Genomic DNA, 26,680 nt, shown 5'->3' with positions numbered 1-26,680 from the left:
ATCATATAAGTGAGAATCTTCTAATATGTAGCCATTTTGGTCTGATTCTTTCAATTGGCAAAATGCATTTAAGATTATTCCATGCTCTATGAATCAATAGTTCATTCCCCAGGTGTCCTTTAGAATAAATTTAAGCAAGAAAGAGTGAATTGATTTAAAGAAAATACTGAACAAGAATGACAGGGGTGGTCCATACATATGAGAAACATTCTGAACCTGAATTTAGAAATCAGTAATGTGATAGAAAGGTGCTAGATAAAAGGCTTTCTTTATCTGGTACTTCTGGCAGTAATTAGCCATGTACTCTTGGGGAAGTCAACTCTTTGCTCCCCAGTTTCTGGTGAAATACATAGTAAAATACCTGATCTAGTAGTTGTTAGCTCCGATCTCCTGAGATAGTGTTGGTTCATAAGACACAGGGTATTGGGCACCTGGGTGGCTCAAATAGATGAAGCCTCTAACTCTTGATTTTGGCTTGGGTCATGATATTGGGGTTGTGGGATCAAGCCCCACTTCTGGCTCTCCTTGTCCCTCCCCTGCCTCTCAAATAAATAAAAATAAAATCTTAAAAAAAAAAAAAGAGTATTTTAGGCTCTTTGGATAGCTCTTTTCTCCAGGACAGGCGGGTAGTCGCTCTTTTTCCCGTTAGCGTTTCATTGTTGTGAAGGAGCTGTCGGCCTGGATTTCAGAGTTGTTAGGACCAGCTATTATAAAAGCTTTATGAACCTTTAGTGAAGGACTAAGAGCCAGACAGGAGGAATAAGGTAAGCCTTATTGTAAGTCTCCAGGTCGTTGACGTTTTTCTGTTGGGCTTATCAAGTGTGAGATAGGTAGAATCTGAGTCAGAGCTGTAGTCATGTCCAGGAAGTGCTGGTAGTGCCAAAGATCCCTGCAAGTTTCTAGCAACCTCTTTTGTTATGGTAGCATTTGGACTTTAATCCCCGTAGTCCTATTTTTAGGTAGATTTTCTCAGGGGTGTCTCTAAGGGTTGATTGTTGGGGTTCTCATTCCCTAGAACTTTATTGTGGGTCATGGATAGGCCATCTTGTCACTTCATTGACAATGTATATCGGAGGGTGTGTGTTTGAGAATGTGCCACTGTTAATAGATAACTGGAAAAGGAAACCAGTGATGCTTGCTTGTTTTGTTTTTATTTTTAAGGACGGACTCATCGTCATTCCTTTTTACATCATAATTAATGGCTGTTTTAAAATCCCTGACAAGATTGCTGTTTTGTTATTTGAAATGGGATAGTAATTGAGTGGTATTTAGGTGATAGAGTGTCAAAGAAATTAAAGTAAGTGAAAGGAATTTGAGAGCACAAAATTGCTGTGATTTGTGTTTACTTTACATGTGATATGTAGTAATATTTATTTTACTTTTTACTTTTAGTAATGAATGTTATAACTATTGAAGATTATAAGAGCACATACTGGCCAAAATTGGATGGTGCCATAGATCAGCTTTTAACCCAGAGTCCTGGTGACTATATCCCCATATCCTATGAACAGATATACAGGTAAGTCAAGATATCATTTGCCTGGGTTTGAGAGGGTACATTAAGGTTCATGACACTTGAAATATGGCAGTATGTGTACACATGTAATATATGTCAGGTGAGGATCTGTAGGTTATTTTTATATTCCACACTTGGAGGTTGGAGGTTTGATTTATACTTTGTGCTTCAGAATTGGCTCTCAAGTCAAGGTAGAGTTAAGCCCACCTCACTTAGACTTCTTCCCATCTTAGCCTGCTACCCCCCCCTCCATACATAATGAAGAAACTTTGGAGGTAAGTGAAAAAGACAAGAATGACAAGTGTCTGGCACAGAAATACATATTTTTTGTCTCACATGGAGACCCTAGTTTAATCTTTTGATTTTTATTAACACACAGTCCTAACTATCTGTGGTTATTTTGTCTCCCAGGTCCTGGTAAATGAAAGCAGAAAATTAGTGAGGATCTGGGGTGGGACATGAGATCAGCCTAGTCACAAAGGAGGTGACAATTGTGTTGTTCTACACAGTGATGCACAAAGAGGTTACATTACAAACCTTTTCGTGAGTTAGTTAGTGCTAATTATCACTCTCTTTCCCTTATTTTGACATTCGTTGAAACGAAAGAATGAGAGAGAAGCTGGTTTGTAAGTAGTTATCGTAGTCAGATTTTCAGATTATCACCCAATAGTACATTATCTAGTACTGACAAAATGTGTAATGCAGTACTCAGAAAGATTTACAGCTGGTGGTAGTATCTCTTTCATCTGAGCACTGATTGGGGCAATGTAAATTTCTATTTAAAAGTTATGATTGGTTGGGGTGCCTGGGCGGCTCAGTCAGTTAAAGTGTCTGACTCTTAATTTCTGCTCAGATCATGATCTCAGGGTTGTGAGATTGAGCCCTGCGGTTGGGCTCCTTGCTCAGTGCAGAGTCTGCTTGAGATCCTCTCCCTCTGCTCCTGCCCTGTTCGAGTGTATGCATTCTCTCTCTCGCTCTCTGTCTCTGTCTCAGATAATAAAAAGTTGTGATTGGTCACTTTATTTAGGCCTGAATCAATCATATGATGACTAGTGGCTGTATATCCGAAGTATGCGTTCATCTTAGGTTGAATGAAGTGCTTCGTTGTTAACTTGGTTTTTCTGTTTTGGTTTTTTTCCACAGTTGTGTGTATAAATGTGTCTGCCAGCAGCACTCAGAACAGATGTACAGTGATCTGATTAAGAAGATAACTAATCACCTAGAGCGAGTCTCAAAGGAGCTGCAGGTAAAGAGCTGATCATATTGATTTTTGCTTCCTTGGGATTTTTGGAATTAGTATATGTAATATATATTTGGAGGCTTATTAATTTGATAATGGTGTAAATTTACAAATATTTCCTAGATGAATATTGACCAAATTATCTAACCTTTAGAATAAATTGTTAGAAAATTAGATACAAATTGTGGAACTTTTTAGATTGAATATATTTCAGACTTTAACTGATGTCGTTTATTACTATGTCAATGTTTCTTTTTTTTTTTTTTTTAAATGATTTTATTTATTTATTTGACAGAGAGAGACATAGCGAGAGAGGGAACACAAGCAAGGGGGAGTGGGAGAGGGAGAAGCGGGCTTCCCGCTGAGCAGGGAGCCCGATGCGGGGCTCGATCCCAGGACCCTGGGATTATGACCTGAGCCGAAGGCAGACGCTTAACCGACTGAGCCACCCAGGCGCCCCTCAATGTTTCTTTTATTAAAACTTTGTTATTTCTGCTAACTTCAGTATTTGGTGACTTTTTTAATATAAATGTATGTATATTTTAATTTTTTACTGTAACTTTTTTTGGTATTCTCTTTCAAGAGTGGTATTTGCCTGCTAGTTTCTGATATTTGCTAATATAAAAACAACTGAAGTCAGCATTTTGTTGCTAAACCCTCTAGAGATGAACATCATCCCAGCTGTAAAATCTGGGTGGGAGCAAGTTGTGGAAATACTCTGTTGAAGGAAGCACTTGGCCTCAGATCCCTGCCCCTCCCTGCCTTGGTGAAGTTTCCAGTGCTTGAAGGTCAGGGACTGTCTTTATGCCAGGTCCAGATGATATTTTGGTTCTGGTGTAGAAGTCACATGATGTGTAGAAAAGTCACTCAGCAGTAGATGAGCAGGTCCATACCACACTTAGGAAGTGCTCCAGCAATTCTGCAACATCCACAGTTTCTAGCAACTGCTGAGGCGGGCTTTGGCCTTGAATATTTTTCCTCACTTACCTTGTGGTCTGAGGTATCTTGGTCTTGTTTACCCCACACAGATGTTGCACTAAAGTAGCTTTTTTTTTTTAAATTATAGTGAGAGCTATGTTTATCATAACCAAATATATACTTTTCCTGTTGTTGGAGTGTAAACTGTTTTCTTTATCTTTTTGCCACTAAATGTGAAATCTTTACTCATTTAACAAATATATTTAGTACCTAGGCATTGTATCTAGGCTGTAGATGAAACCCAAGATCCATGTATTCTAGCTTCGAGTTATTTGCTTACTAATTCTTGACTCTACCCTTGCCCTTATTTCTCACATCCAGTTTATTACCAAATCTTGTTTACTCCCTGTTTCTCTCTTAGCTCTTGTCTGCTTCTGTTCACTTGCCACTACCAGTCCAGCTACCATCCAGCCTCTCAGTGCTTTACTGAAATGCTCATCTTAGCTGGCTCTGCCTCTAGTCTTTGCACCTCTTGCTTATTCTTCATTTCTGTCAGAGTGGCTGTTTCTAAAGCACAAATCTGATTATCATTTTTCTGTTAGATTGAAGTTTAAACTTTTTAATATGATTTAGGAAGCCTTTCATTGTCTGATTCCTTCTTATTTCTGTGGCCTGATATATTACGTCTCTGTTCCTGCATACTGAACTTTTTCACTTCCTTGAACAGTTTATGTACTCTCTCACTTCTTGGCTTTTGCCATGTTAACTTGACTGCCTGGAACATTCTTTGTTTTTCTCTATCCTCTTATTTTTTTGGTCATTGTGAACATACCATTTTGGCTGCAGGTTGGACATCATTTGTTTTGGAAAACATTCTCTGATACCTTGTTCTCCCAAGCCTGGGTTTGGGAGCCTCGTCTGTGCGTCTGTAACACCTATTATATTATTGTAGTTCATCTGTGTATTTCTTTTGTAGCTGTGTCTGTCCCTCCCTCTGTCCCCAGTATTATTTTCTGAGAGGGCAGAGGAACATGTCTGCCTTTTTTGTTATTGTATTGTTAGTACCCACTGAATGAAATGTATATCAAATGTTTACCAATAAATAATTTACTGCTTGTTTGAATAAAGTTTTTCTAGTGATTATGCTTTTTAACATCAAGTGTTAGGTGGTCTTTGGGGTTCAGGGAGTACCAGGGCTTCATTAGGTCAGCAAAGAACTCAGTATCCTCAAAAAGAATTGTTTTATTAACACTAGTTTGCTATTATTGAAATAATACTAAATAATTTTCTGAAACAGAAAGCAAACCATTTCAGTTCAAATTATCAGGACAAAATATATGACTTGCTTATTTATATCTATGAAATGTGAGTTGAAGATTTTATAATGTGTGTTACACTTGGGCTCTGACTTCATGTGTAGATAATGAATTTGACCAATAGAATTGTGATTTACTAAATTCATTTGTCATATTGGAGCTTTTGCTTAAGTGGATTTTTTCTTTTTTTAAATATTTTTTAAAAATATTTTATTTATTTGAGAGAGAGAGAGAGAGCATAAGTAAGGGTAGGGGCAGAGGGAGAGGGAGAAGCAGATTCCCTCCTGAGTAGGGAGTCCAACCTGGGTCTCAATCCCAGGACCCTGAGATCATGACCTGAGCCAAAGGCAGATGCTTAACCGACTGAGCCACCCAGGCGCCCCTGGGTTTTTCTTGTATTAGTTTTATTAAGCACTGTAAGACCTCTTTTCATTTTTACAGTTAGAATGTTGTTATAAAATATTTTGCAAGTTGGAGGGCACTGTAATATGGTATTATCAAGCTTAATCTAATTGGTAGTTTTGGAAGGCCACTTGGCTGCATTTTTGCCATGAGTTTGCTTGATCAATTGTCAGTAATATGAAGATAACTTGTTACTTGCCTAGCTGGGCTGTCCTGGGGTACCAGTACTTTGAAGTCACTGAGCTTCAGAGAGTAAGTTTCTGAGGCTTTGGAGAATGGTCCCTGTCAGTACTGTCTATAGAGTTTCCTCATTCTTTATCATGAATGTCTGATTGTTCAGTACACCTTACTTTATTGATGCACCTTCATTTATTTAACTGTTTTTTGAGGAATTTTTACATTGCTTCCAGTCTTTGGCTGTTACTAACAGTGTTGCAGTGTTGACTACATCCGACCATACTTCACAAAAGTCGTACCAAAGTTGCACTCCAACCAGTTACATACCTATCAGTGAAATGTCTGTTTTCCCCCACCCTTGCTAATACAGCATAAGAGTAAATAATTTTTGCATTATATAATAGGAATTTTTATTAAAAACTAAAATGTAAGAGTGCTATCTCTTTTGATGTTAGCATTTTGGAAACCATCCTGATAAATGTAAAGGTAATATATGATGTAAAACCAGGGAATTTAGTTGATTTTTAGAATCAATACATGTTCTACTTGGAGTTCAGCAGTATGGCCTGAAAAAAAAAAAAATCTTACTTTAGAATCATACCTTTTGTAAGATTATAAAGTCTAACCATTATTAAATGTCCTGGTGAAGTGGATAAAAACATGGGGACCTTGGTTTTGGTCTCAATTCTGCCATGCAGCTGCTGTGTGCCTTTTGATTAAACATGCTAATATAATCTTGTAAATTTTCTCAACATTGAAATGAAATGGCTTTACTGAGATATCTGGTTGCTTTAAGCAGAGTTCTAAGATAACTTGTCTCCTACTTCCTGCTTGGCCAGTGCTTCTTCATTGTTTTCCCAGGCTTAAACTCATTAGTGTCCACCTGTGTGAAGTGTCCTGGAGTCCTCATGCTCCCCTCAAAACAAAACAGACCATTGGAATTTCTTCTTCTGTGGACTCATAGCATCTTGGCAATAACAACCCTGTTAGCAGTGATTGTGTTGTATTATTTCTGCATCCATGTCTAGTCACCTGACAGGTCCTCCTTTGAGGGCAGGGACTCTGTCATGTGTGTCTTTTTATCCTTCATGTTTGGCACAGTCACAACTCAGCAAATGATTGTTGAGTGAATGCTCAGCAACCAAAATTGACCTACACCATGGAAAGAGTAGCATTAGTTTCACATGATCACTAATCTTTATGTTCTCTAGACGTTTAGGCATTTTATTTATTTAGTGTTCAGTTAATTTGGTTTATTAATTTATTCAGTGTCACAAATATGTGGCATAATGTACTTCATAGAGACCTTAAGGGTGCTTCTCCTGTGGAACAGAACAGGATCCATGAGCCAGAAAAGTTGTATTTGGTTGGAACGTTTTGTTTGCCGCTCTGATTTTAGAAACGAAATATTGTTGTTATTACGAGCTAAAGCAAGGGTGGGATGTGTTGCATTTGGCAGATAATCAGAAATGTAGTGCTAGTGTTGATAAATCAATAAGCTGGACTTTTGGGGTGTGGGCCTTTATCTTTCAAGGGCATCTTAAAATAGCTACTGGTTTGTATGGTTTACATGTCAGAGTGATTTATTCATCTCCATCAAAAGGTATATCCTGATGGCGAGACTGAAGAGTATATGGAATAATGTTCCATATTCTCCAGTTATTAACTTAAAAACTAGAGAATACTATTTTCAGAGATTTAAAAAGATTTTAATTTGTTAAACCTAAATGTTCTTATGTAAGAGTATAATCTAACGTGCTACCTCTTAAAATCGTTTTTCTTTCATTTTAAAAGAAACAATGACTTCTCCATCACTTCAGTAACTTTACTTATTTTAAAAAGGTTTTATTTATTTATTTGAGAGAGAGAGAGAGCACGTGCAGGGGGAGGGGCAGAGGGAGAAGCAGACTCCCCGCTGAGCAGGGAGCCTGATGACTTGGGGCCCGATCCTGATGGTGGGGCCCATCCCAGGACCCCCGGATCATGACCCAAGCTGAAGGCATACATTTAACTGACTGAGCCACCCAGGCGCCCCTCACTTCAGTAACTTTAAAAAGCTTTTTGTTATTAAGTTTATTAAGTTACTAAAATCACTTAACTAGCTAACCCCACTTAGTATTTTGCTTACTATTATATTACATTGCATGTAAATTTCTACTTTTCTATATACTGCTAGGTTGTTTGAACTGTAACAGTGTATTTTGCCTTAGTTTTTTTTAAACCATTCTCCCCTGCCCCTGCCCTGTGCACTTAACTCCTCTCTTCTTTAAATGTGATAAATTCTCTATTAATATATTTTCCTTTTTCCATGTCTCCAGAGCCTCAGACATGAGTTGCCAGTCCTGATTTTTTTTAATATACCAATGACTGGAAATAGATGAGTGGTTTCCTACTTTAGTGAATAATATTCTGTTAGTTTTGGAAAATTCTGTTGAAACTTTTAGCAATCACCATACTTTGGTGAGGGCTCAGACCAGAGTCCCCAAATGTCTGTTGAACATTTCAACTTGGATTTCTTCTTGTGGATACCTCATATTTGTGTCTAACTCTGAATTCCTCTTCATCCAAATCATTTTCACTCTCAGACTTGAGATTTCATGTTCATCTTTGACTCCTTTTTTCTCCCTTACCTCTTGTTCCCAGGTGATTGTCAAGGTTGATAGAACACTGTCGTTTCACTTGCCTCTCCCCTTTCCTTCTTCACGTCATTATTGGCACATGTCTGCGGTATTCTCCTAATTGGTTTGTTTTTCTCTATTATTTGTTTTTGGCTGAATAAACTTATAAAAACACTAATTTGATGGGCATATTTTCTTGTTCAAAAACCTTAAAGACTCCCTGTTGCCTTTCTCAGTCACAGTTGATTTTTTGGTTAGTATAAAAAACAGCTGGTTGATTTGTTGCAGGGGTTCCTAGGGGGCAACCTGATGTAGCCCGTGCCTTTCATCCAGGTGTGCAAGGGACTCTATTAGGTATAGCAGCAGATATATGATTGATAAGACTAGATAATGTGGACCAACCCTCCTACTGATAACAATTTAAAAAATAAACAAGGTTGCTAATAAAAAAGTAAAGAATTATAGGACCAAGATCTGAGAGAGGAAGGAAACTCAGAGAGGGGAGTCTAGTATTTGAGCCATTTTTCTGCTAAGGGCACCTGTTTATTCTGGAAGGGGAGGCTAATAGGCTGAGATATTTAATAGAGTTTTGATGGGCTTTTGGGGGTAGGATGATAAAAATTGGGAATTTAGGGTCCATCACACCTGAAGGGATCATATCCCAGGAGTAGTAAGAATAATAAGTTAAAGACTATTGTAGCTGGAGCCTGATTCCTGATGCATTAAGATGGTCTGGATTTACTGGTGCCTCTAGTTGCTTACCAGAAGCAAAAGTAAATTCTCTCTGGAGAAAGATAACATTATCCTAGGCATCAAATTAGTTGCAATTTTTCATAAACAGTATCTGGCAGTCAATCAGAATAACTAATCATATTAGGAGGTGAGCATAAAAGTAAGAGAAATGGTAAAATACATTTTTAGACAAGAATTGAGAGAATCCATCACCAGTAGTCTCTCACCTTAGAGAAATAATGAGGAGTGTTTTTCAGTGAGAAAGAAAATGTTCCTAGATGAAAACTGGAGAATCAGGTAGGAATGAAGAACAACAGAGAAGATAAGTATGCAAGTGTAGAATAATAATGATAATGTTTTATAGGGCATAAAATATATATAATCAAAACACGTGACAATTGCATGTAAGGTGGATAGGAGTCAATGGATTTAAAAATGTTCTAAGGCCCTTGCATTGTGTCAGAAGAGGTAAAAGTACTAATTTTGTTTATTAGACTGATATAAGAAGGATGCAGTCTGTAATTTTAGGATAACCACTAAAAGAATGGTAAAAGAAAGTGTAGTAAACAGGATAATAGAGGGAGAATATGGAATAATTTTGAAAGTAAAGAAGTCAAAGGATTTTAAAAAAAGGTACAGAGAACAGATGGGACACATAGAAAACTAATAGTAAGATAATAAATTTAAACTTCCGGGGCGCCTCGGTAGCTTAGTCGTTAAGCATCTGCCTTCGGCTCAGGTCATGATCCCAGGATGCTGGGATCGAGCCCCGTATTGGGCTCCCTGCTCTACAGGAAGCCTGCTTCTCCCTTTTCCACACACCCTGCTTGTGTTCCCTCTCTTGCTGTGTCTCTCTTTGTCAAATAAATAAGTAAAAATCTTAAAAAAAAAAAAAATTTTAAACTTCCATCTATCAATTGTTATGTGAAATGTTGAAGACTACTTTAAGGGAAGTAAGCAGATTATCAAACTAAATGAAATTCTGCAACTTTACTAAATGCTGCTAATATGAGGCAGCATATTTAGCATACTTTTAGACAGAAGGATTGCAAATAAATGATGGAAAAAGATATACAAACATTAACCAGAAAGAAAGATGATCTGTAACTACATTGATTTTGTAAAAAGTGGTAGATTCAGAGCAAGAGGTATTATTGGATATAAAGAAGACTTTTTATAATGAAAAGTTCCAGTTCCAGGAAGGTAACATTTCTAAATGTGTATGCACCAATAATATAGCCACAAAAATTAACAGACCCAAAAAAACAAACAGACCAATCCACAATCATAATGAGAAGTTAATGCATCGATGACATTAGTAGCATTTATTTCAAGAAATTAGAAAAAGAATACAAAGGAAACCCAAAGAAAGAATTAGGTCACAATCTTTGCTAGTGGACCTTTGGAACAATAGTATTCAGGGAACTGTGGTTCAAAGCAGAATAAGAAAGTGCCCTGTTTGACTAAAGGTGAAATAGCCAAAGCCAGATGGAGGAATTAAAAGGAAGTGGCATTAAAAATAAATCGCCATGGGGGCTCTTGGGTGGCTCAGTCAGTTAAGCATCTGCCTTTGGCTCAGGTCATGATCCTGGAGTCCTGGGATGGAGCCCTGCATCATGCTTCCTGCTCAGCTGGGAGTCTGCTTCTCCCTCTCCCTCTGTCCCCTGCTCATGCTGTCTCTCTTTGCTTTTTCTTTCCCAAAGAAATAAACAAAATCTTAAAAAAAAAATTAAAAAAATGAATGCCATGAAGAATGGATAGATGTTTGGGGAGGGGGCTGTTTAGGCTCAGAGAACTTCATAAGCAAAGGCAGGTTTTGGAGAGGTTTGGGTAGCAAGGCGTGGTCCTATGAGGATAGTGTGTGGTATTTGAGGGAGATTGGGAGGAGATAAGGCTGAAAAAGGCAGATTGGAGCCAAATTGTAGAAGCCCTTAAATACCGGGAGTTGCATCTTAGAAAGATTGATGTGGAATACAAGAGAATACAAGATGGGTTGAAGTAAGAAAGAATGGGAGGTAGGGAAATAATGGTTGCGGTAGACCAGGTGAATTACAGGCCCACGGTTCTTTATCTGCAATTCCAAAATCCAAAAAAGGCTTTGCAAATGGATTTTTCTTTTTGTAAGTTTGGTGTCAAAACTCATGTGGTAGTAAAACGGTCTAAACTCGTGAGGAATTTGGGGGGACATTCATATATTTCTTTTCCCAAAATAACAATGTGTTATATATTTTCTCCCTAGAAATATCAATGTGTTGATATTCCCAAATCTCTACTGGGTATTTTATATAATATATTGTGTAGATATCAAGATACCTTCTAAATCTGAAAAGTTCTGAATTATGGCACACATTTGGCCCCAGGAATCTTGGACAAGAAATTGTGGAGTTGTTGGTAATGGGAAGGAAGAAGTATCTAGGACGCATTGCAGGGATCAGAAAAACAGTATAGCTAAAACCATGACCAGTTGGAAGAGAGGCAGGGTGAGAGGATTGAGAGATCGATTTGGTTTCCATAGAAATGTTGGCAGTTGCTAGAGGGGACTTGAGGAATAGGGAAGGAGGATGATAGTGGTTTGAGAATGTTCAGGTCAGCAAACATTGAATGTCCATGTGTGAGCACATGTGCTAGATGCTTAGGCTGCGGAGATAATTAAGATGTAGGTTTATTCTTTAGTACTGCTTAGGGGAAAGGTGTAATGATCATTTTAATATACTGAATGTGATGAATAATAGGATAGAGATAAGAAATGAATCACAATTCTTGCTAATTTTCCCCCTTGTAAAGTGTCTCAAATTTATCCCATGCCATGTGCCTAGTTTAGATTCTCATTGGTACTTGGCTGAAAAAGAGAGAAAGATTTCTAGTTTGTGTCTTGACTGTACACCTTGCATCAGTCCATTTTGTTTTTTTCAGACTTAAGTCATCCATTTTCTTTTTTTTTTTTTTTAAGATTTGTTTATTTGAGGGGGGAGGGGCAAAGGGAGAGGGAGAGAGAATCTCAAGCAGAGTTGCTGAGCGGGGGAGCCGCTTGATCCACAGAGCGTGGGGCTCGATCCCATGACCCTGAGATCATGACCTGGGCTGAGCCACCCAGGTACCCCTCATAGCATTTGTTTTCGTAAACTTTGACTCTCTATGTACCTAAAGAGCAAAGACCATACTCCTTAGCAAGGATTTCAGGGCTCTTCACACTGTGAACTCAGCAAGATAGTGTAACATTATTTTGCTATTAAAATTTAAATGGGCTGTGTGTTTTCATCTTTGTGTATTTTCTCATTTGGTTTCTTCTGCCACTGTAGTTGAGCCATGAACAATGTGGGGGGTTGGAGCACCAACCCCCCACGCAGTTGAAAATCTGAGTATAACTTTTCACTCCCCCAAAACTTAACTAATAGCCTGCTGTTGACTGGAAGCCTTCCTGACAACATAAAGAGTCGATTAACACAGATTTGTATGTTATATGTGTTATATACTGTATACTTATAATAAAGGATATGTTGTTAAGAAAAATCATAAAGAAGAGAAAATATATTTACAGTACTATACTGTATGAAAAAAATCCACGAATAAGTGGACCCACGTAGTTCAAACCCATGTTATTTGAGGGCCTAGCTCCCCCTTTCTGCAGAGGGGGCATTCTCCTTGTCTGTTAGGGTTTGCTGAGCTTTTAACTTCAGTGTTCCAGGCAGGCTTCATGAATCACTTTCTCTACTTTGATTCTGGAGCACTGTATTTGTGTTGCTACTATCGTCCTTAGTTTAGCACTTTGGCATAGGTTTAGTTACCAAGGAGGATGCCATCTTTGCAGCATTGTGAGCTTCTTGAGGGCCAGAATCCTGATGTACTAGTGTTGGTTTCTTTTGGCCTATTGTAATCTTGAACTAGTTAAGTACTCATTAGATAAAGGTGCTGGTCATAATGCTATTGACCAAATGTTTGCATTTCTCTTACTTTTCAATACAAGGTAAGAGTATATGTCTCTATCCCATTGAAATTAGACTTAGGCTTTGGCCTGTGAATTGTGAATTCAAGTGAGGTATGTATGGTTACGTGTGTACCCAAAGATCTGAAGCCCTTAAGATCAGCTGTCCAAATTTCCGTGTTTCCCTTTGCCTGCCAAGGGAATGGTGGTGGATGGTAGAGACTCTCTTATCCTGGGTCCCTGGGTAAGTATGTATTTTTTTTTTTCCTCGATTTTTAACCCATTAAAAAAATTTTTTTTTTGAGATACAATCACATACTCTAACGTTCACCTTCTTAAAGTGTACGAACTCATTGGTTTTTAGTGTAGTCACAAGGTTGTGCAGCAATCACTGCTAATTTCAGGACATTTTAGTTACCCCAGAAAAGAAAGCTAGTCATCACTGGCACTAATGCCCTATCCTTCCCTTCTCTTAGCCACTGGCAACCACCAGTCTACTTTCTGTCTCTGTGGATTTGGGGCTATTCTGGACATTTCATAGAAATGAAGTTAGACAATATGTGACCTTTGGTGTCTGGCTTAATTAATTTACAATGTTTCCAAGGTCCATTCATGTTTGTATCATGATTAATACTTCATTTCTTTTTATGGCTGAATAACATTCCATTGTACTACATTTTATTTATCCAAACTTTGTTTAAGTCACTGAGATTTTAAGGGTTGTTTTTTGACTGATACAAAAAGTGTTTGAATTGACAATATTTAGAATATCCTGTTTGGATCACCATTTGGATAATTGAGTTTAATGGATATAACATTCTTTACTCTTAAAAGTTTTCCTTAAGTGACACTTACATATTCTGATTATTTTGTGTACGTCTGAATCCAGAATCCATTAGAGCAATCGTGAGGCACTTTCCCCCCATGTAATGTTGATAAATTATGTATTAATGCATTTTATCCTGTTGAGAGTATATTTTCACTTTTACTACATAAAAACTGTTTTGATGTTTTGATCTGCTAGCTTTATAGCCAGTAACCCATTAACAAGTGGGTTCCTTCCAGCAATTTGTCAGTGATTTGGAACTTACACTGTACATTATGTACACGTACAGAGAGTGTTTAAACAGACTCGGTTCCCAGGCCAGGCCAGTAACATTAAAGCGTTAGGAAAACCACCAATAATATTAACCTGAGTTCAGGTCCTCAGGAGAGACCACAAACACAGAGGTGGAGAAGAAAAGTGTCGCAGTTTTTGTTCTCTCAACAGTGCTGAATTTGGGACAGTTTAAATGACTACTTGTCAACTAACTAATTACATTTTAACCATTTATTTTAATAAGATTACAGTTTTGATATCTTTTGAGCTAAATACATCTTGGTTGAGGTAAATATAATTTGACTCTTAAACCTATTAGTAATAATGGAAATTAATAGAAATTAAACCATAATTAGTCAACATTACTTAACTTTGTTTCGCTCTTCACAGACACCAGATTACATATGAAAACTTTATTACCAAACTGCCAACAAACTGAGCCAGATTCTCTTGGTTTTTAAAATCAGAGCAAGGTTTGCTTTGCTGTTTATGTTCTGTCCGGTGGGTGGCAGCATAACTCAACTGGTTGTCTTGCATGTGGTCATTGGATATTTACATATTTTTTTAAAGACTATAATTTCTATATCTTTTGAACTACAGAGTGTGTTTTTAGAAAAACTTTCATTCCCCCAAATATGCTATTCACTCCTTGCTGAATGAGGATGATCTTAGATTATAAGAAAATTGCCTGTTGTCCCTACATGGATTTCAAGTAATATAAATGTCATTGCCTACTGGTAGGTTGCTCTTCATGTGTGTATTCTACTGAATTTTTTTCTGAATAAGTTATTTGGAGATGTGTTTTTTAATCTAAACTAAAACTTAAAGCAGTTGTTATAGCAATGTTGTACTTGTCTCACAGAATTTGCCAATGAGACACTGTAACCCTCAGCAGACCATAACTTTAGTAAGTTCACTATCATTTTTTCAAGATAGGGACTGTGTTTTCTTTTTATATGTCCTCATAGGGCTTAACATAATGCCAGACCTAAAGAGAGGTCCAATAAAACACTCACTAGTTGATAAAAAGCATATGCTTGAGATTACTGGAACCATCTACTTGTTAAGTTAAAACAGCAGCTTGAAAATGGAATTTGTGATGAGCAAGAGAGTCAAATTACTTAAATAATGAGTAGTTATTTGCAATTACTTGTCATCACAGTGTACAGAGAGCACTATGAGTTGTATTCTTTTTAAAATAAACTTTTTGTTTTGAGACAGTTTTGACTTAAATTGGAAAAGATAAGGAAAAAAGTTTCCTTTAAAATAAGCACATAGGAGTAAGTAATTTTTGCTAAGTGTTAAAAGAGGTGAGGTGTGTAGGAACGTGAGAAGTCATCCTAGTCCACCTGACTTCTTTAGATATTTTCCTCTATTAAGTAATCCGTGAACCTTTTGTAAATGCTGTGTCACTTAGCTTAGTCATTGTTATGTGGATAAGCTAAAGGGATCCAGGATCACAGAGGCTGGACTTTTATTTTTTTTTAAGATTTTTTATTTATTTATTTGACAGAGAGAGACACAGCGAGAGAGGGAACACAAGTAGGGGGAGTGGGAGTGGGAGAAGCAGGCTTCCTGCCAAGCAGGGAGCCTGATGTGGGGCTTGATCCCAGGACCCTGGGATCGTGACCTGAGCTGAAGGCAGACACTTAATGACTGAGCCAACCAGGTGCCCTGAGGCTGGACTTTTAATTCAGTTTACTCTCAAAGACCCAGTGCAAACTTCTATAAAGGAACTGGAGAGAAGGTGTGGACTGTCCTTGTGTTGAGACTCACAGGGATTCTGTACTATTAGTTTACACTTGGCCTTGAGTGATTGGTCAAAGCTTCTCTTGTTTTCTTACCAGCTTTTATGGCTGCCATCACCGATGGAGAAACTGTTTATGTGTCCATTCTTTCATTAGAAGAACCAGTCACTTTTTTATTTTATTTTTTTTAAGATTTTATTTTTTTAAGTAATCTCTACCCCTGAACATGGGGCTTAAACTGAACGCATGACCCCAAGACCAAGAATCACATGCTCTACCAGCTGAGCCAGACAGGACCCCCAGAGCTGCTCACGCTTTAGAATTCATTTCATCTGGTTGGACAGGGCAGCTGTAAAACACAGACACCTGAGGTCTCTGATGAGCTTGGAAAATTATGTAATTTAGCTAGTTTTTTTTGTTATTAGTAAAAATATGATATGCTAACATTTTAACATTAGTGGTACAACCCCACATGAATTTTTCTTTTAAACTTAACAGTTTCTTGACTACTGTCAAATTCAGTGCTTATAAAGTTATTAAAATGTAATAGTGAAGTTCCACATCCACTTTCTTGAAATGCAGAAAGCTGCTGGAGAACATCAGTCCACTCCCCCTGCTTGTGTTCCCTCTCTTGCTGTCTCTCTCTCTCTCTCAAATAAATAAAATCTCTAAAAAAATAAAATAAAAACATACAAGATTTTAATTTATTTGACAGAGAGCCCAAGCAGGGGGAGGGGCAGGGAGAGGGAGAAGCAGGCTGCCTCTGAGCAGAGAGCCTGACTCGGGGCTCCATCCCAGGACCCTGGGATAGAGCCTGATTCAGGGTTCCATCCCAGGACCCTGGGATCATGACCTGAACCAAAGGCAGGCACTTAATCGACTGAGCCACCAGGTGCCCCAAAAGCACATACTCTTAAAATTTGTTGTTTCATTTTGGTGGGGTGGGGAAGCAGAGGTGGAAGAGGAGGGATATTAAGTATGAAATTGTGGAACTTGTTTGTGTTTTACATCAGTGGTGTCCATTTTGGTAGCCACTAACCACAGGTAACTCTTCAAATGAAAATGAAATACATTTTAAGTGCTAAGTAGACCTACATGGCTAGTGGCTACCATATTGGACAGTGCAGATATAGGACTTCTCTACCATCACAGAAAGTTCTGTTGGGCAGTACTGACCTAGATCATAGTATTTTCAAGTCTGTTGGCTAGAAAATTATTTAAATAAATCATGTTGTTATAAAATTAAATATATATCTAATCAGAATAACTGACCAAACTTCCTTATCTAGCTTTCAAAAGTAAGGATAACAAACTTGTTTTCTTTCCCTTCTGTGAAGGCGTGGTATGGTATATCAAATCTGACCCTTATGTCCTTGCTCTAAGGAATATATGTAGTAACTAAATATATACATATATAATGCTAGTGATATTAAGCAGGTTAGGTCTTCAAAATTAGGTGCCGAAATTATTTTGTTTCTATACAACTATCCATGAGGTTATCACCTAGTTCTTTATTTCACTTTAAAAAATATTTTTCAAAAAAGCACTGTCTACAAAGTACCATCTATAGGAAGTTATTAATTGCAACATTGTGGTAACAGAAGATTAGCAACAAGCTGTCAGTGTGGAGATTGGTTAAATAGTACATTTAAAGATTGTACTTAGGAACAGATTTCTTAAAATGTGGTTGGGGGGGGGTGTGTCCCTGAAATCCTTTCAGAGGGTCTGCAAAATAGAAACTTTTTCTAGTACTACTAAGATGTTATTTGCCCTTTTCTGTGTGTTGGTATTTGTTCTGATGGTTCACAAACAATGGTGGGCAGACTGTTGATGCCTTTGCACAAATCTTCACTTCCACACATTTACAGTAGAAAACAAAAACATTTCACTTAAGAATATCCTAGATGAAGCAGCAAAAATTTTTCTTTTATTTCACAATTTTATTGTGACTTTGAATATACTTTAAAAAATATTCTGTGTGAAGAAATGGGAAGCTCATACCCCAAAGTAACAGTGATTGCTTAAGAAAAAGCACTTGTGTGGTTTTATGAGTTTTGAGCTAAACTAGCTGGGGTGTTTTTTTCCTGTAGAACACTGTTTTTATTTGAAAGAATGACTGACAAACTATGGTTATTTAACTTGACTTTGGTATTTGACATTTTCTCAAAAATGAAATGTGTCACTTCAAGGAAAGCAACTGACAGTATTGGTTGCCAATGATAAAATTCGAGCTTTGAAGTGAAAATTAGAATTTGGAAAGCGTGTAGCTACTACCATGACCTCGATGGCTTCCCAGTACTTAAAAAGACTCTTCTGATGAAATAGGTGGTGATAGTAACAAATATAATTTTTTCTTTTTGATGTATAGTGAAATGGGTCAACATGTGGAAGACGTATGTAACTCAGTATTTTACAAATGACCAATTTCTGATGTTATAAAATGTATTAAAAGATCCATTCAAAGTAGAAGATAGACCAATGGGTTTTAATGTAATAGAGTACAGAGAGTTCATTGATAGTTTCAGATTTCCTGGTGCAACTAACCTTTAAGAAACTCATCAAGTTTCAAAGAAAAATATCCACAATTATCTGAAAAGGATATTAAAATAAGCCTTCCTTTTTGCCTGCATATCTGTGTGAGGCTAGATTTTCATTTACTTCAACCAAAACAACATACCACAACTGATTCCATATAGCAGCAGAATGAGAATCTAGCAGTCTTCTATTAAGGCAGAAGCTAAGGAGACTTGCATAAATGTGGATACAATGCCATTTTTCTTACCTTTTCTGGGAAAATAGTTATTTACATGTAACTAGTTTATAATATTAAATATATAATTATTTTATCATTAAATGTTAGAATACAGACTTTATTATTGTCATTTTAGAATAAATTAATACATATTTTTAAAACCCAGTTTTGATTTCTAATATGGTAAATATTGATAAATATAACCCATATAATAAAAGCTTTTTGGAATCTTCAGTTATTTTTAAGAATGTAAAGAGGTCCTGAGACCAAAATGTTTGAGAACCACTAGAATAAAAGTCTCCAAGATATGTTGTTAGGAAAAGTACAAATTGGTGTGGTTTTATGTTAGCATTTGTGTGGAAAAGGATATAAATGGGATACTTATTTTCATGTATGTATGTAAAATTCTTCTGGAAGGATAAAAAGGAATTAAGTGTTGGTTCAGTGAGGAGGAAATAAAGGTAAACTGTTTATTTCCTTTTGAGTGCATTTGAATTTTAAACCAGATGAATGCATTACTCAAAAAAAAAAAGGGGGGGGCAGAAGAAATTGAAGCATTCCTACCAGATATGTTACAAATTTCAGGGAATCTGGCTCTGTTATGAAAAGTTGGAGCAAGTTTGGAGCAATAGTTATTTCTCTGGCAGCTTGCTTTTTCTGTTTTTCTTTCTTTCTTTCTTTCTTTTCTTTCTTTCTTTTCTTTTCTTTTCTTTTCTTTTCTTTTCTTTCTTTTCTTTCTTTCTTTTCTAACTTGCTTGTTTTAGGGTAAAAAATTTCATTTAATGTCCAAGCCAAATACATTCATATTGAAATAATGTAAATCAAACAGGTAGCAGTTCCCCCAATGGGGCCCAAGGTATACTGAACTTAAGTTTTAAGGAGGAACAGTTTGTTATTTTTTTTAATGGCAGTTATTTCTGGTTCCTTGTAAAGAGATTGGATTTATTTTAGAAGACTGTTATAATTTATAGTCCTGTCATTTAAAAGGTTTAATAAATGCAGCATGAAATGTGGAACTAAAAAGCTAAATAAATGTTCTGACATTTGATTTAGTACAAAAAGTGCTTTTTAATACTCATAACCTTGGAGGCTTTGGAAATTCTTGAAAAGAATAACTAAGGAATTGAGTTTTATTTATTCTCTCTGCTATTAAGTGTGCCTTTTGATCAATGTTCATACTTTTAACTTTTGAATAAAGTGTCCTTTTATGAAAAGGGAAAATTATTTTAATGCAAAAACTCTTCAGATTTTCTTTTTCTCATATAATACTTCTATAATTTATTTCTTTGAATGCTGAAATATCATTTCCAGGGTTCTTTGCAGCAGTTTAGAAAGAGGTATTACATCGCTTCTCGGCCTTTTGGCTAAGATCAAGTGTAGAAAGAGGCATTACATGTGATTCTGCCCATTAGTTATAGTTAGAAGTTTGCCCATAATGTAGAACCATTTTCCCCAGTTTCTGTAGTTAACAAAGAATGCCTTTAATAATGTTAATAGGTTTTTCTGAAGTATTAGACAAATAGTTAATTCATAAGAGTTTATTTACCCTCAGTACTCGGTAGTTGCATGTGCATTTAAACGTCTGACATTTTTCAAAGCATACACATATTATTTTCTTTGATTGTTGGCACATCTTGGAAGTAGCACAGTTAGTATTTTTCCTATTTTATAGTTATGGAAATTGAAATTCAGAGGGCTAAATGAATTGCCTAATGTCAATACAACCTTGTTAGATAGTAAGAAAGCAGTTTAGATGGAAACAAGGCTAGGTTAGATTTAGATTTAAGCAAATTTAGATTTAAGCAACACTTTCCTTGCAAAAAAACGCATTTATCTCTGCATGCTGTCTTCCAGGTTTTGTGGTGAGCTGTGGAGGTATATAAAGACAAGACACAGGTCTTTCCCTCCAGGGGCTTGAAGTTTAGTGGCAGAGGCCACCTAGTGGGAAAAGTGAAGAAGTGGAATGGTGCTCTATATGAGGGCAGAATGTCTCCGACAGGTTTTTTTTTTTTTTTTTTTTAAGATTTTATTTATTTATTTAACAGAGAGAGAGAGAGAGAGAGAGAGCACAAGCAGGGGGAGCAGCAGAGGGAGAGGGAGAAGCAGACTCCCTGCTGAGCAAGGAGCCCAAAGTGGGGCTTGATCCCAGGACCCTGGGGTCATGACCTGAGCCGAAGGCAGTCGCTTAACCAACTGAGGCACCCAGGTGCCCCTGTCTCCAACAGTTTTGAGGAAGTGACACACATCTTGAAGAGTGAATAGAAGTTAGCCAGGGTGACTGATTAGGGGTGGTGATAAAGGCATTCAGGAAGAAAAGATTCGAGGAGGTCTAAAGCAGCACACTGAAGAGTTAGTCGTGCCGTGGGAGTACTATGCTGGGCTGCGTGTGAGAAGAATAGGATGTGAAAGCAGAGAGACTGCGTGCCCTAAAGTTTTCTAAGGTACAGCGTGCTAAAAGAGGGATGTAATGTAAATCGATGGAAGGACTCAGATTGACTAAGGTTTGAGTCTTCGTTCTTGGGCTTAGTGGGGGACTGTAGATAAGTGACTCTGAGCCCTAGTGACCTCATATGTAGAATGGCTGTAACATTCAGTTTGCAGGTAATTAGGAAGACTAAGAAAAATAAATGTAAAAAAAGGACCTAGTGTGTGCCAAATCTCTAAATATGCAATCATGGAGGATGAACTAGAAGTAAGGACAGTTCACTACACATGTTCTAACATCTAAGTAGACCTGAAAAAAATAGAAATGAAATCTTATTTTAAAAATAGTATTGGAACATTTGGACATTTCTAAAACAGCTTAGCTGAAGTGGTTTTTTAATTTCATTGTTTAAATTTAATATTTTGGAATCTTTCAGTGTGGCATTTCCCTGTTTTCCTTGTTTGAAAGCAAGACTTTCTGTACCAGGGTATGGTTGTCCAGTAGTGAGACTGCCAGTGGTTTGAGTCACTTTTGTTTGCATGACGATTTGTGCCATCCCCTCTCCCCAACTCTCTGGCCCTGGAATGAATTCTTACCTGGGAGACCTGGATGTATCCTCTTTTAACACTCTAATTTTAGACAAGTGACTTGCCCATTTGTGTGTTTCTTCAATATTAAAATGGTACCTAATTAATTTAGCTTTAGAGAATAAAATTAAACAGTGGATGGATATACTTTCATAAAGCACAGTGCCTTAGTCCGCTGGGGCTGCTATAACAAAATGTTACAGGCTTTGGGTGGTTTAAACTACAGAAATTTACTTCTCCCTGTTCTTGAGGCTGGGGAGTCTAAGATTAAGGCTGATTTGGTTTCTGATGAGAATTCTCTTCCTGGCTTGTGGATAGCTACGGGCTTGCTGTATGCTCACGTGGCCTTTCATCCGAGTGTGCTGGGGGGTGAGATAGGATAGAGGAAAAGAGACAGGAAGAGAGGGGAAGGGAGAGCGAGCTGCCTGGTGTCTTTTCTTATGACACTAATCCTAAAGGATCAGGGCTCCACTCTTATGACCTTACTTATTATTTAGCCTAATTGCTTCCTTACTCCACATACAGCCACACTGGTTTGGGCTTCAACATATGAATTTGGGAAGGGGGACACATAATTTAGCCCATAACATGCAGTAAAATTGAAAGTATTTCTTTTGATGGCTTTATGACTTGGTGTTTTGGTAACAATGAGTTAAAAGCCGGGCATGTATTACTCTCCAGAGCTGCAGATGTATATGGACCATTTAAGTCTCTGCTTTGTAGCTAATTGGTTAGCTATAGAAGTGGTTTACAGCCAAGTTGGTAGAAAAGTCAGAATATTACTGTGCCTAAGGTAATTATAAAAATTCAACAACCATTTTAATAGTATGTTAAACCTGTACCATTTCCTGAATTTTTTCTCTCTTTCTTCTTCTTCTAGGCTCAAATATGGTTTGGTTCCTATAGGAAATGTCCACATGGTTGAGTGATAATTTTTAAACTCATTTATCTTAATAAACACAACTTGTGAATGCAACTTTTTACTCATTAACTGAGCAAGCCTTTTTAGCTAACATGGTAAAGTTACAGTTTTTAAAGACAGCTAAACCAAACCTCTGTTTTGCATAGCAGATTTTGGAACAAAGATAGAAGTCTTAACTAACCTTCAGGATATAAGTCTTCTCCTTTTCTTTACTGTAAATTTCAATATGAATTTTGACTTGGGGGGTGCTTGGGTGGCTCAGTCGGTTAAGTTCTGCCTTCAGCTCAGGTCATGATCTCCGGGTCCTGGGATCAGGCCCTGCATTGGGCTTCCTGCTCAGCGGGGAGTCTGCTTCTCTCTCTCTCTCTCTCTCTCCCTCTGTCCCTCCCCATCATGTGTTCTCTCTCTCTTTCTCTCAAATAAATAAAGTCTTTGAAAGAAGAATTTTGACTTGGACTTCTGAGTCTGTTTGCATTTTAGATTGTGGTGGATGAAAGGTCTTTAACTTGGTTTCCAAGAACGATCACATTTAATGTTCTTTCTCACAGGCCAGCCCTCCAGATCTCTATATTGAAAGATTTAATATAGCTCTTGGACAGTATATGGGAGCATTGCAGAGCATTGTGCCTCTTTTCATATATATGGTAAGTTAGAGCTGTTTTCCCTTTCCAAATATCTCCGTTTATTGGTCTAAGTACAGATAGATGCAGTTAAACATGTTCTGTTTATCTTTTGCTATGTATTATGTTAGAAATGGAAGTTAATATATTTTAGTAATGTTTGATTGTGTTGACATAGAATTGTTTACCCTTTTATTACTGTTTAAAAATTCCATAAATAACACTGCTGAATAGACAATTAGGCATTAATAATCAGTACTCAGCATTTATTTTATTTTTGCCATACGGAAGATACTGTGCTTGGAAAATAAAGATATATAAGAAAGATTTCTTGTCCTCAGAAAGTAGAGAGTTAAGCCATCTATCTAAAAACATGACATATGATAAATGCCAAGTAAGTCATTCCATAAAAAAAGTAGAATAATAAAATTTTCTTCCATTATGGTGATGTGATCTCTTTCATTTGGAGAATTATGCCATGAGTATAATTTGTAGTCTCTGGACTTTGTTGATTAGCCCCTTCTCTCTCCTAAATATATAAAATCATAGAATCTTAATGTTGGTGTTCCTATTGAAGGCAGGGGCCGTTAGCAACCATTATCCCAATTCCTCTTTATTAGATTAGACAATGGGATGTTTGGGTTGATCCTACGTTCTGTAGCATAAAGATTGCTATATGTGGAATACTAATCTTCAAAATGATTTATTCTCCATAAAATATACTTCACTGAAAAAAAACAGAACAGAACATTGAGAGGAATCTGTATTATCAGCAGAGGACTGTTAATTAATTTGTGGGGAGATATTTACAGTAGAAAAACAAGTAGTCAAAGGTAATGACATATCTGTACATTTAGAGAGAATTCTCCAGATACATTAGGTGAAAAAGCAAAATGCAAAACAGTATGTGATATTTCTTCAGAGCAAGTGTTTTTTTTTTTTTTATTAGGGAAAAAAAAGCATATCCAGATATATATATCCATATATATGCAAGGAGCATTTTAGAAAGAACATACAAATGTTTTCCCATTTGAATGGGGCCTTTGGGAATGCAACAGAGGGTCTGCTTTGGGAGACTGGTTTTTATTGCATGGTTTTGTTACCATGTGCATGTTATTTTTATAATTTTCATAATGTTCTGTTTAAGAATTAAGAGAATCAGTGAGCAACTTGTTAACATTCCTGTTTTTATTTTCCACACCTATACATTGAGTTAACATTTAAACATGAACAAATTTGGTCTTGTTTGACTTGCCAGTCATTCTAATCATGATGCTTTTGGCTACAGAAAAACAGAACACCTGATTCAAAGTGACTTAAGTAAATAAGGAAAAGTATTAACCTCTTGTAATAAAACTAAGCAAATACGGCAGTCTCTAGGGGTGGTTGAATCCTGTGGTTCAGTAGTGTTACCAGGGGCTCAGGTTCTTTCTTGTCTCCTTGATGTACAACAGCATCTGTTTCATCTTGTTCTCGTGGTCATAAGATGAGTTATAAGATACTTTGCACTGAAGCCTAGGCTTCTCTCAATCTGATTGCTCTATGTGGGGTCACGTGTCAGCCTTTGAACCAAAGACCATTCCTAAGAATGCCATAAGCTGAATAACAGAGTAATCAGTGAAGTGGATTGTATGTTGGGGAGTCAACCAGTGCATGTGCACTGCCTGCTTTCAGCCTAGATCATTGATAAATGGGGTACCTTTTATTAGTGTTTCCTGTTGTTGCCTTTTGATGGTCATACAGTATTTTTAAAGGGAGTATTATGTGCCTGTCACACAGTGTGGTCCATTTGTCTCTACCTCTCTGTTTAGTTAATGTCTTCCTGTGTTCTTTTGGAGGTGTATGGTTCATAACATTTTGTCTTTATGTGCTTTAACCCCATACCAGAAAGACAAATAACTAATAGTAGCAGGGCTTTTGTTTTTTGATGTTGGGTTTTTATGTTTTAATGGATACTTTTATTAATTGTTTCCTAAAATTATTTTTTGGTGCTTCAGCTCATTAGACAAATCATTTCCCCCTGAGGCACTAAAAAACTATTTTCTTTTTCAGAATAAGTTTTACATCGAAACCAAGCTTAACAGAGACCTAAAAGATGACCTTATAAAGCTGTTTACGGAACATGTTGCAGAAAAGCACATTTACAGCCTAATGCGTAAGTAAATTCAACTTATAGGGATGAGATAACACTAGCAATGATCTTTTTGATTTTTGATCAGAGAGCTTTGGCATATACAGCCAGTGTTGACATCTGATTCATATAGCAAGAGGTATTACAAGTCCAGTTCTATAGGGCGAGACCTGGAGGAATTGAAAATGTGACTTAAAGTCCCCTAGAGAGCTGGGAGCAGCTTAGACAGGTCATTGGACAATGCCTTTATATCTGGCCTGATAATTACCTTTTTTCTCCCCGACAATGGGGGAAATACTATTAAGGGGTTCACCCTAACTTCGTTACTGATAATTCTAGAAGGAGCACAGTGTTGTATCTTTGAAATGGTAGCACAGAATTCTCTCTGATTTTTACTCTTTGGTGTGAAATCCCTTCTCTAGCATAGTCTAGTCTAGTTATTTATTTATTTATTTATTTATTTTTTAAAAGATTTTATTTATTTATTTGAGAGAGAGAGAGAGCACATGAGAGGGGGGAGGGTCAGAGGGAGAAGCAGACTCCCCGCTGAGCAGGGAGCCCGATGCGGGACTCGATCCCGGGACTCCAGGATCATGACCTGAGCCGAAGGCAGTCGCTTAACCAACTGAGCCACCCAGGCGCCCTAGTCTAGTTATTTATTAAGTATATCTTAGGCAAGCTTCTCAGCCTCTGGTCCTGGTTTTTTCTTCTATGAATTGGGATTTATAAAAGATTTAACTTGGTAATGTAGACTGGTAAGTAAGCAGATCAAAGCACCAAGTTCAGTTAGTTTTTCTCTTCCCCTATTCTTGGGCCCCCTGTCCCCTCACAGTAGGTGGTGTCTTATCCTACCTTTCCTAAAAGAGTATACCTCTCCAAGTGGAGTTTAGGAAGTCCCTGCAACGTAATGTCTCAGCATCTTTTAAAAGTTCATGTTTTATGTGGTATATCATTGAAGTCATTTTTTAGAATTTGGCACATACTTGGATTTATAGTATGTATTTTTTGCTTTTCTAATAGTCATGATTAGTTTCTACCACAGTGAACTCTTACCAGTATTTACAGAAGAATTGTTCTAAGCTTGACCATAAACTCTTTCTCATTTTTGAGTTTAAATTAAGAAAATTAAGAGAATGAATTGTTAAACATTGGGCCAGTTTATTTTAAAAAGGCCAAGTTTTCAAATAATATGATAGATTAAGGTAATATTTGTTTCATTATTATGTTCCCAACAGATTCTAGAATCAGAATAGAGACCAGAATCTTGGGAGCAGCACCTTACTATTATCTCTGATGTTGACATTGTCTTTGCTTTCATTGTAAAATAGAACGAGCATTTTGAAGTCTTTCCTGTTAAAATTTTTTAGAGAAATGCTACCATTTGGTAGAAAAGCTTCTTTACTCTTTGAATATGTTTTTATATTTGTCATTAATTTGGAAATCAATTTTATTGGGCATATGCAAAGAGAATATTCAAAGAGAATATAGTCATCCAGATCTGGTGAGAGAAACCTCTCTTCTGATCCATGTGAGCTTTCCATAGATTCATGATATT

General features: G+C 37.0%; 1 protein-coding gene across 1 annotated transcript in view; it reads left to right on the top strand.

The window, feature by feature from the left end:
* CACUL1 (CDK2 associated cullin domain 1) overlaps nt 1-26,680 on the top strand; it is a 77,667-nt gene that overhangs the window by 29,049 nt on the left and 21,938 nt on the right. Inside the window, exons 2-5 of the mRNA XM_032422995.1 lie at nt 1,393-1,519; nt 2,660-2,762; nt 22,923-23,018; nt 25,047-25,149. Of these exons, the coding sequence (XP_032278886.1) occupies nt 1,393-1,519; nt 2,660-2,762; nt 22,923-23,018; nt 25,047-25,149 (429 nt within the window). The remainder of the gene's footprint in view (nt 1-1,392; nt 1,520-2,659; nt 2,763-22,922; nt 23,019-25,046; nt 25,150-26,680) is intronic.

This window comes from Phoca vitulina, unplaced genomic scaffold, assembly GCF_004348235.1.
Source record: "Phoca vitulina isolate PV1807 unplaced genomic scaffold, GSC_HSeal_1.0 scaffold28, whole genome shotgun sequence".
Taxonomy (NCBI): domain Eukaryota; kingdom Metazoa; phylum Chordata; class Mammalia; order Carnivora; family Phocidae; genus Phoca; species Phoca vitulina.
This window is presented reverse-complemented; position numbering and strand designations above follow the sequence as displayed.